The 14,065-nt window shown below is 37.4% G+C and overlaps 1 protein-coding gene across 2 annotated transcripts in view; it reads left to right on the forward strand.

The window, feature by feature from the left end:
- Positions 1–14,065, forward strand: part of KLHL4 (kelch like family member 4) — an 80,590-nt gene that overhangs the window by 34,204 nt on the left and 32,321 nt on the right. Inside the window, exon 1 of one of the 2 annotated variants that reach the window (XM_009555253.2) lies at positions 9,182–10,957. The exons of the other annotated variant lie outside the window; for it this stretch is intronic. Coding sequence (XP_009553548.2) covers positions 10,536–10,957 — 422 coding nt within the window. The 5' untranslated portion in view covers positions 9,182–10,535. Of the gene's footprint in view, positions 1–9,181; positions 10,958–14,065 lie in introns of those variants that run through there. 2 annotated transcript variants of the gene reach the window in all.

A 14,065-nucleotide genomic window follows, 5' to 3' on the forward strand; every position in this document is an offset into this window, starting at 1 on the left:
CACAAGCATCACGGAGTAAAATTGAAGCCTCAAGGCATCTTGGCAGCTGACAACAGCATGAGCCAGGCAGAACGACAATAATATCGTGGTATGGATTTGTGTGGCTTTTTGTGAAAATAAAAGTTGAGTTATTGTGTGCTTTTACAGGTGACATGACCAAAAGGATGGTGTTAGGACGCTGGGAGTCAGCGTGCTGACATGGGTATTGCTTTACAGAGCCTTTTGAGATGAGCTTTGACTGTGATGCTTATAGTTGCATGATTTGAGAAAGTATTCTGTCCCTTGCATTCTTATGGCATCACAAAGGAAAGATCAAACATCTGGGAAAACTGGTGGGAAAAGTGATGACAGGTTGGAGGCAAAGTGAAGGTAGAAAAAAAGTTTATGGGTAGTTATGGTACAAAAACCCTAGAGTTGCGAACTTATTTGCTTTACTTGTAAAAAATTTCATGCTTCCCTGTGTTAATCTAAAGGCAAACCAGAGAGTATCCCAGAATGCCTGTTTCCACGCTTGTAGATACAACAAACCAGCCTGTGTGAACTTGAGTATGTGTCTGTGTTAGAATCAATATGCGTACTGCAAGTTACGTAAGTCATTAAGGAGAAAGGACTTGAAGTGACTGCTTCAAACCTCTCAACCATCTGCCCCAAAGCAGGTCATTTTTCCATGAATAATCAAAGAGCTTTGTAACCTCTGATGTCAATGATTCAGAGAAGATGCATGGCCACACATTCTAAGGATTTTTTATTGACGTACATAATGCCTCTCATGACCCTCAGCAGACGTTTGTGGGATTAAAAATTAAATACACCTAAGAATCATTACATTCTACCATGCACAAAAATACGACTGGCTCAAGGGCCTCCCTCTCTTCAAATTAAAGGCAGAATTTATTACTTTTTAAGAGACAATGAACAAGTCATGTTCAAAAACTTAGCAGAGAAGACTGACCTTGGGCATGAGCCCTTATTCTGTCAAGGCTTTGAGATGGCACTTGATACAGACCTATACTGACAAGTGTCAAATCCAAACACAAGGTTTCGTTGAGGGCACGCCAGATCCTTTCCATGCTATTTAATATCCAATGACAATAATTTGTAGATAAATAAGGGTTGTTATTATCAGAGAATATGCAATAAATTCAAGTATTTTCTACATGAACATAACTATCATGATCCTTTTTACAGTTATGCAATACCTGTTGTCATAAGCTAAGAATCAAGGCTTATTTTGATACAGTTGTTACATGTAATAAATGCAATTAAAATAAGCATCTGGCATTCTACTACGTACTAGGCAGTCATCTTTTACTCAGCATTCATTAGGCCGCGTATGGAATGCTGCCAAGTTCACACCCACTCCCCTACAGCACAAGAAAGATATTGATAAACTGAAGAGAGTTCAGAAAAGGGTCACCAGATGGGTGAAGCACTTGCCTGAAGAGTAAAGGCTGAGAGCACAAGGCTTGTTCAGCCTTGAGAAGAGACAGTTTCAGCAGCCTCCCAGTGCCTACAGGAAGGTCATCAAGAAAACTGTGCTAGGCTGGTCACCGAGCATGGCAAGAGGAGGGAAGATATCTGGCTGTGGGCATAAACTGAAACAATGGAGATTCAGAACAGTTTTAAGGGAAGCTTTTTTACTATTAGCACAGTCAAGCATTGGAACACGTTTCCTAGAAGTGTTCTGTCATCTCTGTCCTAGAGGTTTTCAGGACTAAAAAGGATAAAACCTTGGTTAACTTGCTCTGACCTCATACCTATCCCTGCGTTGATTGGAGGTTGGGCTAGAGAGCTCTTGAGGTCCCACTTCCAACCAGAATTATTCTATGACATTATAGCAGAAAAAGGTGAGCATTTGCTTTTCTGTCATACAGCCTATTACAGGTTTAGATAAAAGATATAAATAGCCTTGTTTTCAATATCTCCAAGACTCTCAACTCCACACGTCCACAATTGTGTTGCGTAGGGAATTGTTTTCTCTTTCAATTCAGATTGCTAATGAAAGAAAAAGTTCAATGCCAATTCACACAGGAAGCAATGTAGAGTTAAGTTGATGGCATCCAATAAAGAATGCAGACATGCCTGCATTTGCTTCAGTTTCTATTTGGAATAACTGCCTTTGCAAATTGGAAACATCACTATCAAAAAGAGTGCCATCTCAACAAATGGAATTAAAACATAACATCAGTTTACATTTCACAGTATATAGCTAAATTTCCAATTGCTTTGTTAGTATACATACTTTTTTAAACGAAGAGTAAAGAAGACAAACTATATTTAGAGCATAACTGCCTACTTAGTGTTCAATATTATTACAATATGGGACTAAAAGGTTCATGCATGCAACTTGCCAACAACCTGTTCAGATCTATTTTCTTACAACAGAAAGGGCAACCTTACTTCTAACTCTAGAGAAAATACTCCTGCAGAAGATGATTAAGGGCCAGTGAGAGAAGAATAATTTCCTCTGCAGTACTTGAAATAGCAGAATACTTCAAGAATAAGCAAACAGACAAAAAATAAAAAAAAACCAACCTGACAGACCTTTTCTGACTCAGAAATAGATGAATCAGTATTCAACTTTGCACTTATTTCTAAGAGGTGTGACGTTTGTTTGCCACTTGGAGTTAATAGGGGAAAAGGGAGGTTTCCTGCATTTCTGAAACACAAGATGTTTTTCCAATTACTTTGTGCAGCTTCCAGAAAACTAAATATAAAATATTAAACCAGTTCTACTGAAAACAAAAGTCCTTTCACACTGCAAAGATGTGGCGTGTTGCATGGGGAGTTTAGTGTTGTCAACACATTTCTTTTATGGGTTCTTTCTAACTACTGAGCATCAGGAAGAATTAGTTTTATATGTTTTACTGTAGAGGCCAATCAAGCAACGAGGCATCTTACACAAACTACATTAAGCAGGTCAGACTTGTGGTAAAGTGTGTGATAAGAAATACTAAGTTTGGGGAATAAGTGCTGTAGCTTAGAGGGAGCAGCTTTCAAGACAGTTCTTCCAAAAGGCAGCCCAGTAGTAAAGCGTTCCAGAAGTTACGTTGAAACAGGTAGCAACCAGTAAGAGATTCAAATGAATAAAGCTACTTGCTTGAAATCTTTTGGGATGAAGGATTTAGAATACTGCACGTAGAATACTTCTACGTATATAAAATTCATTATAATATTATAGGTAATTTTATTGAACCCTCTGACCGAAAAGAAGAGAGACCACGTCACTGTATTACAGCTGAACTTGGATTGCTGATGACAGCTTTTACTACCTCCTCATTCCTTGAGAGATCCCCCTTAAGTTATCGCAGTAGTTATATGTTTACATCATAGTGTATCACACAGTGACTTTTAACAGTTTTGTGCTAATAAAAACAAGGCTTGATTGTCAAGATCCCAATCTTTTTAATTGAGGAGCTTGCTTAACATGTAGTAACAATGTGATCACTAATCTATATAGTCTAGAAATGACATTGATTAGTATGTTGTTGATCTTAGAGCCATACATGGTGCATGTCATGTTTATACCTGATTTTCCCAGCATTAATATCAGCATATATATACATCACAATGTCTTTTTATACAGTGTTCTCAACTGGTAAATGACCACTTACTGGCAGTAGGAAACTGTAAAAAAGTATTTTACTCTCATGTCTTCTCCTTTTTGAAATGCAGTTTAAGATTTTTCAATCATAAATACAATTACTAGCTCTGTATTTAATCGGTTTGATTTTGCAGAGAATTTTAATGATTTGAATAGTTTTTCCAGTTTTAGTTCATAAATAGGTCTAAGGCATATTTCCCTTCTTATTTCTTCTCAAAGATCAATAATATAATATAATTTATTTAAATACCTGATGGAACTTAAAAGCAAAGACCTAACCAGCCAGACAAACAATACACTTAAATAATTAAATTCAGGCTACTGTCTCCGCAGACTACAGAGTTTTGCTCACAATTAGTAAAAACAAAACCAGAGCAACAGAATTTTTATTGAGTCATTCAGTAAAACACCTGTTTCTGAGACACGCAGAACAAAACGTTTCCTAGAAATGTAATTTTACGTCTCAAAAGAAAATCAATATTTAGTTTAAAATTTCACCTTGGAGATTTCATAAGGTTTTTTTTTTTTCATCTAGAGTATATTTAAATTTACTTGAAGATAAAAGTTGTTTATTTAACCCATTTGGAAAAATGCTCGCTTAGAAATGGGTTCTTAGACAGTTAAAATGCAAATGTATTAGCTTTCTACTCTACATATAATAGTACACAAAGCACTATTTGTCATATGAAACTACCCATGGCTTTTTCCTGGCTCTGCTAATCCTTCTCTACGATTGGGAAGGTTACTTTTCACAAGGCGCAGATTTTCTATATGAGTAGTGATATATATACACATATGATATATGAATGTTATATATATATAATTTCTCTTCATAAAAATTCCATGAGTTTATATATATGGTACATCAGGAGCGTCTGCAGACTTTATAAGTAGCCAGGGAAGGAAGTGAGGAAAACCGCCCCCATCGTGACTGGATCCAAAGTCTCCCACCAGCTGGCAGAGATTTAGAACAGCCACTGCTTTGGCGGAAGGGCTGTGTTACCACATACCTGCAGACTGAAAAGCAGACTGAAAAGCTGGATGCTGCAAACTGGCAGCACGTCTGCGGTACCATTTGCCTTGTGACTGTTGGACACAACTACAGAAAAGGTGAGGTTGGAAGGGTCCACAGTAAACCTTAAGGGAAAAGATAAAAGACAACATTTTCTAAACTGAGCAGTATATTTAACTTTCAACACAATATCACTTAAATAACTCTGCCTTGTAAAGGGCTCTGTTTCTGTTTTTCAGAAATATAGGCACGCAGAACGAGTGATAATTTGGAAAATCGTGGCCCTAACACTTTGTCACCTTCCGTCATTATTCAAATCTGTTGGCAGTTGTCTTTTCTCTCTCATCCGACTCAGACCCTGACAGCAGATAAAGGTGTGCTTTGGTGGGTTAAAGAGCCTCGTTATCGTAGGCAACTGACTTAATATTTTTACGCACGCCAGAAGAACAAGAATGATAAATGATTAAATTCCACAATCAGAAACATCATTATTATTATTAAGGCTTTCTACCTTTTCTATTTTACTATGTTGGATTGTGGGCCTTGATTTTATCCGTAGGTAATGAAATAACTGACGTAACAACTGGCTTTTCTTGAGCACAACGATTTGAAAAATTTAGAAAAATATCTCAAATTTTACAAAATATTATAAAAAAAAGTATGAAGTGTTTTTATACTTTGCATCTATAGACATTTTTTCCATTTTTTCCATTATTTTAGATCTTGTTCTTGGGACAAGGGTTTCTTTTCAACTCAGGTGTTTGAGCTTACTTTTGCTGCACTAGCGTCATCTCTTTCAAGTCGTTGTTCCTGGCAGACCCTTCCCAGTTGGCTGTAAAGTAGATAATGTTCTATTCCTCATTTCACTCTAATATTCTGGTTTCATTTTGAGGGTGACAACATTCTTCCTGTTTAGCAAGATCTTAATCGGACTTATACCATATTTCTCACACTCTTTTTCCTTGGATCTTGTAGGAATGCTGTAATTTTTTTCCAGTTTTGGCATACAGCTTCGTAGGTGGGTTGCAATCTGCAGTACAGTTTCCAGTTATTTGAGGAAGCAATTGTGCTTAAATGTGTCAACACTTTCCCTTAAGTGGATCATCTCTACTGCCTCCTTTAGTAGGAAGTATCAAAAGTAACCGATTGTCTTAAACTAATTTTTGTTTGCTGGGATTTAAAGTTTTCTTTTAAAAGAAAGTCGAACTTTCCTGCAGATTTTAAATATAGCCGTTTGTTTTTGTTTTTTGTCATGTTCTTTTCCATTTAACTTTGACTTCTATTAATGTTGGTGCTGTGCTATGCAGATGTTTCCTGGAATATCTCTTTTACAAAGGATGGACTAATGGGAGTTCTTTTGAATCACTATTTTCAAAACAGTGTAATAAAAATATTCAGCTGCTTCTTCTCTTTATCTGGCCTTATATGCAGAGTAAGCACAAACTGTGCAGATCCTGTAGAATACAGTGTTTGGGTAGAGAGTGTATAGCTTCTTTTCCAGGACTGTATTTAGTTACCAACAATCAATATATATGTGGATCTTATTATGGTGTTTCCCCAAATGCAAGCCCTTTATACGCTATTGATAGGAGTTTGTAAATTAACTTGAATTTCTAAAAATGTAATGTCAGAATAGACATTAAATATCTTGAAAAAATATAAGACTATATTAACTTTCTCTGCTTAGTTTTCTTTTTTAATCACATCATTCTGCATACACAGATTTTTCCTATTTGGGTCAGTGAGCTTGGCTTTGAAGACCTCTGGTCTTCTTGACTTCTATCTAGTTAAAGAAACCAAAACATTCTTTTTCTGGTACGCCTCAAACCCAGCAAAGATCTACTTCATTAGCTCTTGCTAGTAACCTAGCTCTTGCAATACTCCTGGCTTCAGAGTCTGCAAATGGTATCATTCTTGAACTATTCTACAAGAAACACAGATGATTCCTTTTTAGCGTTCTTTGCTGAGCTTGTGGGAATAGAGATCTTTCTAATAGGCTCGTGATATGTCCTGTATTGCCAGCTCTAGGCTAACAGAAAAAGAATAAGAAATCATTTGCTATGTCTCTTTTGAGAGGAGGATAAACTTTACACGGCTGCATTAATATATTCCACTTGCTTAAATGCTCCAAAAAAAAATTACTAAGTTGTTAACCAGATAACCCAGACATTTTGAAATGTATTAGAAAACTTTCCGTAAGGTGGCAGATGAACATGGGAGGCAGCTGTAGCAAAAAGTAGTTTTTGAAGCCTATTCAAAACAGGGTTTGAGACAGAAAGAAAATTCTCAGTTTCTTCTTATAGGCAGTTTGTGACAAAAGTAATTTTATAATCTGCCAATTCATATTGCATGTTAGTTATTTACACTTGTAATTTTAAAATTATTATAAACACTTATTTAGACTCTCACTATTAATACATATCTTTCAAAGCCTCTGGAAGTTTAGCCTGTTTCTATAAACCTTTTAAAATGATGCCTCATTTCCTGCTAGATGCCAGTCTACCATCATATTTAGTGTGATTGCCCAACCTCATCAAAAATCTCCCTCAAAAATTCACACCCATTGAATCAAATAGAGGTTTTTCAGAGAATAATGACTTCTTTTTCCTCAAACTAGTAGCAAGCCTCCTGTAGGATGAGCAGGCAGTTGATATTGGGCACCTCTAACATAGGCAGCCTCAGTCTTCTCCGTATTCTCCCGTTAGGCACCTAAAGGCAATAAGATGTCCTTGAGCCTTTTCTTCATCAGGTTGAACAACCATATTCTAGCACCTTCCTCTCATCCATTATACGTTCCACCTGCCCGACTCTCTCAGTGGCCCTGGCTAGACTTGCTGCAGCCCTAGAAAATCCTGTTCTTTGGAGATTTCCAAGCACAAAAGGAAAAATAATACTATTGTGGTTGCTAATATTCTAATCACATCAAACATATTAAATTATGAATAGTAATAATGGAAAATTCTTATACCTTTTCATAGTCAAAAGTTTGAACCCAGTCACAGATACATTTAAAACTACAGTAGAGATTTAGAAAGAAATCACCAAGAAGTAAACACTCACATTGTATTCAGTTGCAAGGGAACTTCCTTTTCTCACCAGAAAACAGATCTAAATGATTGAAAGCAGGCACGTGGCGTATATATGTATAAGCAAGGTGCAGATTTATGCCACGTCCCTGCTGCTGATCGCTTCGGGCCTGAAATTTTGGATTATCAAATCACTTCTGCTCTCCAAGCACGGGACATTGACATTTAAGCCAGCCTGGTAACAAGCTGAGTGAAGAATAACATACTTTGGCTCTATCTGAAACACGTTCTGTGCTGAGTCAAACCAACTTTTGGAGCAAGACAGTCTCTTCAGCAAATGTCCAGTTTTACTATTTTTATTTTAGCCAGACACTTCACATCTGCCAAAACGTGCTGAGTTAGTAAGAAAGAGTATTTCACAAGCAGATTTATTGTTGGTACATTCTCAAGTCAAATTAAAGGAATATGCTTTGGATGATTTCTGGGAGGAAAGGATGACTTCTGCAAAAGGGATTTAAGGAAAGGAAACCAGCTTTGTGTGATGGTGAAAAAATATGGATTAACTGTATCAGAGCACTTGCTAAAGTGGAACTGACAGAGCTGCTGAGATAGCCCGATGACCTGATTGAGATAGCAATGAGAAACCTTGTTCTCTGTCCACCTCTACAAGATTTTATCATAAATTATTTAACTTCATATATAGAGATGCCCTCCTTAAACCAGATTTCCGATTGCCGTGTAGGCAATCCTGAGGAATATACACAGATATGACCAAGACTCGTTAGTTTTATGAAGTAAAAAGGATGAAATCCATAGGTGTGTAGGCTGAAATTGAAAAGTTAAGAAAAATTAAATTACATATTATATAGTTGCAATGCAAGAAAAAATACTTTGAAAATTTGTGTCTCCAAAGAATGTCAGATTGTTATAAAAGATCATCATTAAAGTGATAAAACATCGTACATTGATTTCTGGACATCCAATATTCTCTAATTATGCCAAAGCACTGCAGTAAGGCTTGCTGGAGCTTCTATTTTAGCTCCCACAAATAGGTTTTTACGTCATATAATAAAGGATTCTAATCTGCAACCAAATTTTTCTTATTCTATCTGTCATGGACACTTACTCTGCCATCAAGATCACATGCTAATGTACATTTTATTGCAATAGATCAGCCTCAATGTTCTATCTAGTAACAAAGATGCATTGGTTACATTTGTCAAATATCCTCTTTCCTCAGCTGCTTCTTTCTGCCTTTTATGGCCAAGTCTTCCACACAGGTTTTCTTTTGTACAAAGTCTTTAATTTCCCTCCATCTCCCTAAGTAGTATAATATCACTAAATTATTTCACTGTTCTTCACTTGTGCTGTTATTTATCTCACGTGCATCAGTCCATGATGCTGCTTATTATTTACTTGATACCATGAACGGGACGGGAGCTTGACAGCCCAGCATGAAGGCTGATGAGTCCTTAGTCCTATCTCTTCCAAACTCTACTTCACATTTCTCCATTTGCTTTATATGCAGCCAAAAAAAGAAAGAAAAGAAAGCAGATTTTAGTGTTTGAAGGTTGCACATCCCATCAGCAGTGTTTAGAAGAAAAAGTCACAGCGCAGACAGAGGAAAAGGAAGTTAACACGGATAGGTCTGAGAGGGGAGACAAGATGTGTTGGAAAGGGGTACCCTCCTTTAGGTCTGAATCGTGTTGGACTGACTCTCTGTTCCAGCTGGTTTTATTTCTGCGCACTGCTGACAGTTGTATAGCTCAGCAGCAGCTAACTGTGGAGAATGGAACATAGGAAGAAAAATATCCAATCCATTCAATTCCTTTCAATTTGTGTGTGAAAACATTCTGTATACATTACTTCAAAACACACAGGGAACAGTTGTCGCATCCCTGCCTATTAAAGAACGAATGGGAATTAATATAAACCATCTATTAAATTTGCTGAAAACACATTACAGTACACTAACAAAAGAAAGGTGTTCTCTAAAAAAAAAAACCCACTCGCTTCACTGTCCGTGAGAAATTAAGAGCAGGATGGCAAAGGGTGTTTACGCAGGCTCTTAGCCAGGAAACGCTGTGTTTTCCACAGATACAGTCATTCAGGGAGCACACCTCTGATTTTCACGAGCTCCCTCCCTCTGTTCTCAGACCTCTGTGATTCTAGCGAGAAATCTATCTGTAGGTGAGAAAATACACACAGTTCTGCACAACGTATTCAAATGCTGCCTCTTTCCTCTAGGGAAGTGCTACCACACCGAGGCCGTTGGTAGGAATTTTACACAGCAAGATAAACAAATGCAAACCCCTTAAGGAAACACATGAACTGCAGCGCAGTTTCACAGTGAATCATTCCCCAAAATCTGCGTAAGGAGACGGGAAGAGAATTCTCTGCAAATCTTCTGCGAAAGGCAGCATTGCTGATTAGCAGCCTTGATGGAAAACCTTGCGAGAAAGTCTTGTCACTTTATTTGTATGTGCTCCCCTGCATCTTAAGTTGCAGCTTAGGATCCCTTAGGATCATGTGAGGCTAGGTTATATATTAGAGAGCGGTGCTAGTGCTGCGAGTGGGTAAGCCTAGCAGCTGGGTAGTGTTATGGTTGCTGCTTTCCTGTGCTAAGCTGATTTACTTGTTTAAGGTCTGACCTCATCATCCTGTCAGTATGGATTCCCACCTATACAGTTAGCAGCAGCTTAGCATCGCCTGGAAGAGCTCGCAGCGTATTAATCAGAAGAGAGAGGGAGAGAGCTACCGGTATTTGTTCTTTTGTTGTGTTTTCTTAAGAAGAGGAGTTGAAACACAAGAGATAACAACGAATCCATTTCCTTTCTAAAAGAATAGGCTTTTGTCTTTTTTTTTTTTTTTTCTTTCCCCCCCCCCTGAAAAAATGTCAGTATCTGGAAAGAAAGAGTTTGATGTGAAGCAGATCCTGAGGCTCCGCTGGAGGTGGTTCAGTCACCCCTCGCAAGGCTCCACAGGCACGGGGGGCTGCCATCAGCAGGAAGGATATGAGCACAGAGGGACACTGGTTCAGAACAGGTTGAAGAACTACGCTCGGGACAGAAATGGGCTGAAGAAAAACAGCAGTCCTGTCCACCACAACATATTGGCACCTGTGCCAGGTCCAACCCCAGTCCACCACCGATCTATTCAAACCTGGCATCAACAAAACCTCATAGAACAGCTTCGATCAAATGAGGATATTCCCAAAACAAGCACGGAGGAAAACTGTGTCAAAGAAGATTCAAGTAAAACCATACAGGAGTTGCAGATGATCACAGAAGAAAATTCAGATGAATCTGCAGAGAGGTAGGACTTTTAAAGTCTGCACTTAGAAAGCTGTACTTCTATCCAAGTTATTCCCTAAGTGTCTTTGTTTTTAACCACAGTTCCGTACTGCATTATTCTCTCTTTATATACATGCACACCCACACTCAAATGAATAGGAACGCATTCACACTAAAAAAAAAATGAACAGGAGCATTGTCATGAAATTTCGATCTTTGCTTAAAATACATAATTTGATAACTACTCCATAAAAAGGAAATCTGCTATTCTGTCATTTTTTTCTATACAGTTTATGTCATGTTATTTTTTTGGGTCTTGCTTTATTATGTTTAAGTGCGATGAAATAATGAACCTTCTGAAATACTGATATGCTCATTCTGACTTTATCAATGGGTGCAACTTTGACGAATGGGAACTGCTGGAGGTGCACAGTCTGTGTGTTGCCATCGGTCTGTCGAATTTCTCACTGCCTTTTTTTTAACTGCCTTCTTGACAACTATAATTAACCTTGAACAAAGTGCAAGGGAAGCATCACTGCTTGCTTTTTTTAAAGGTTTGTTTGAAATCACTTTACTTTCCCAGCTTGTTTAATATACTGAGAGACAAATACTTTCTGCAAGGTCAGGTGAAAAAACATTACAGCCATGAGACCTTAAAGGTGTAAGCACAAAGGAAGAGCTATTTTTAACATGTTAATACAGAGGAGAAAATATTAATATGAGTTATTTGATTAATCAATGCCTTTTAATTTTTAATGTTTATTTCAAACTGATGTCAGTATTGTTAGCTTATACAGCAAGAATTTTACCCAATCTTGGACTCAAATTTTGCATTTATAATGTGATTATTTTCACCATTTGATGAAATTACCATCCATTTTTCTGAGTTATGTAGGTTTCTTACATTGTACTGAAATAGAAATCTATCTTTCTTGAAGTTATAGTTTCTCTCAGTAAAAGCACAGCTGACAGTTTGTGTATTTTTAGCAGTTATTATTTTTCAAGTTGTGCATCTAGTATAGGGACATCTGCAGACTGAACAGAGAAAAAATGTATTCCAAAATGTCATGTTGAAAACAGTACCGGCAGTCATTGTGTGCTACATAAATTATTACAGAGTAAAATCAGTGAGATAGGAACATGGTAGTTCTTATGTTTACTGGCGTGCTCGTTGGTGATGTGTAAGAAGCATAGTCTGGTATAACTTCTTTTGAATGACAGCACTAATTTCCAGAAAAATAAATTAATTTTAGGCAGACCTTAGAAAGTCAATTTAATTTGAAGAAAAATAAGGAAAAATCAAAATAAGATTCTATATCAGGTGAAGAGGAAGTTAAAAAAGGTATAATGGCTTCAGTTTGGAAGGTAAGCCACTGTCTTCTAAAATAAGATGTGACGTTTCTCCAGGTATACATAAACTTTCTGCTAAGACCTCCTGAAGTTCTGTGCCTTCACATTCATTCAAACTCAAGTTCTTCTCTTGAGCTGTTTACATTTGCAGTTTTCAGAAGAGTTAGGGGAATGTATATAACTCAGAAAGTCCTGCTGTATTAAAATGAGTGCATTTTCTGTAAAGTTATTGGTAAAAATGTTTTATGCATGTTATAGGTTAAACTGATCTTAACATACCCCTTAAAAGGTTGAATTTCTAAGAATTTCTTTAGAATGTAATGACTATGGATTTCTCTATAAGTAAAATTTTATTTCAAGAAAATAAAATAGATAGATAAAATAGATAGACAACTCAACATAGCTCAAATTTTTTAAATATGTACCAACAGAAATCATTAAGTAAATCATCATTCTCTTCCCCTACAGCATCCAGCGCAAGCCACACATGAATTAATATGCTAATTGGTTGGGTAAAAATGAAATACTGAGACGAAGAAATAGAGAGAAGCAGGCTCTTATCTATGTCTATCTCTAGTTGCTGGATATATTTTCCTCTCTTCAGAACAATGCCTCCTCTTATACCTTTGAAATAATCCTTTTGAATAACTTTGGGCCTCCTCTTTCTTTAGAAGTTCCAAACAGTCACAGTTGATTTAATCAATGGGATCTGCTAGGAATTAACACACCTGAAAAATCAGGCATTTGCAGGATCCCATCTTCTTACATTATTAAGGCCACTGCCACAGGAACTTTACACTTGTGCAGCCACGTGCTCTTTCGCATCCATACCTGAGGACACCAAAGATAATCTCAGACAAATTTGCCTTTTATACTGTCAGAGCAATCACATCTTCAGAGTGGTTGTCTCTCATCCAACAGGTTCACCTCTGCCTGCATAAGGCCCATTTTAAGCTGGACTCTAAAGGACACCGCGACACGGCACTTGGACCTTAAAAACAGTCGGGCAGTAAATCTGGCCAATACCTCTATCTTGAGAAGGCTCTGAAACCAGTCTCTAACAGCAGCTTAATGCTTCCTACAAAACATGAGAACATGAGAACATCTTCAGAAAAACTTGAGATATCTTTCTCTAGAAACCTCAGGGCTTAAGACTTTCAGTGATACGTACATAGCATCCTGGTGGTTGATGAAACAAGACTTGCTCATTGAGGAGGAAAGCTAAATAAGAAAGTTTCAAACAATAGTGCCATTTTGAATGTACTACCATCAATACATTTTTTTTTCTGCTTTCTTCAGTCTTCTTTTGGTACTCTTGTATCTAAATTAAACAGTGCATACAGAACCCTTTCTGATCGACAGGCTTGTCCCTGAATGATATCCTATGACAAATGACAAAGTAAATGAGACATTAAGTCGCCAAAACTCCTTAGTTTTGTAGTAACAGTAGCCAGGTAAGATGTGACCAACCAATAAATTTCACATACATAAGAGATAAATAAATTGCTTATTGGCACAAGGTTAAGTAAAGCCTCCCAGTGTGCCTGGGGACCGTTTTATGCTGTGTTGCTAAGGGAACACACGCAAAAGGTATCAGGCTTCCAGCAGCATCTGAAACGATGGGCCTTGACCTATTCGAAGATCTATAGTGCATCTATAGTCTCGAAAAAGGCCTGACTGTGGAAGATACACATTTCATTGACCGAGTCTGATTCTCCCCAGCTTGCTCCTTGAATGAGTACCGAGACCTTTTCACAGGTGAAAAACATACCTAGTTATT

The sequence above is a fragment of the Cuculus canorus genome, chromosome 10, assembly GCF_017976375.1.
Source record: "Cuculus canorus isolate bCucCan1 chromosome 10, bCucCan1.pri, whole genome shotgun sequence".
Taxonomy (NCBI): Eukaryota; Metazoa; Chordata; class Aves; order Cuculiformes; family Cuculidae; genus Cuculus; species Cuculus canorus.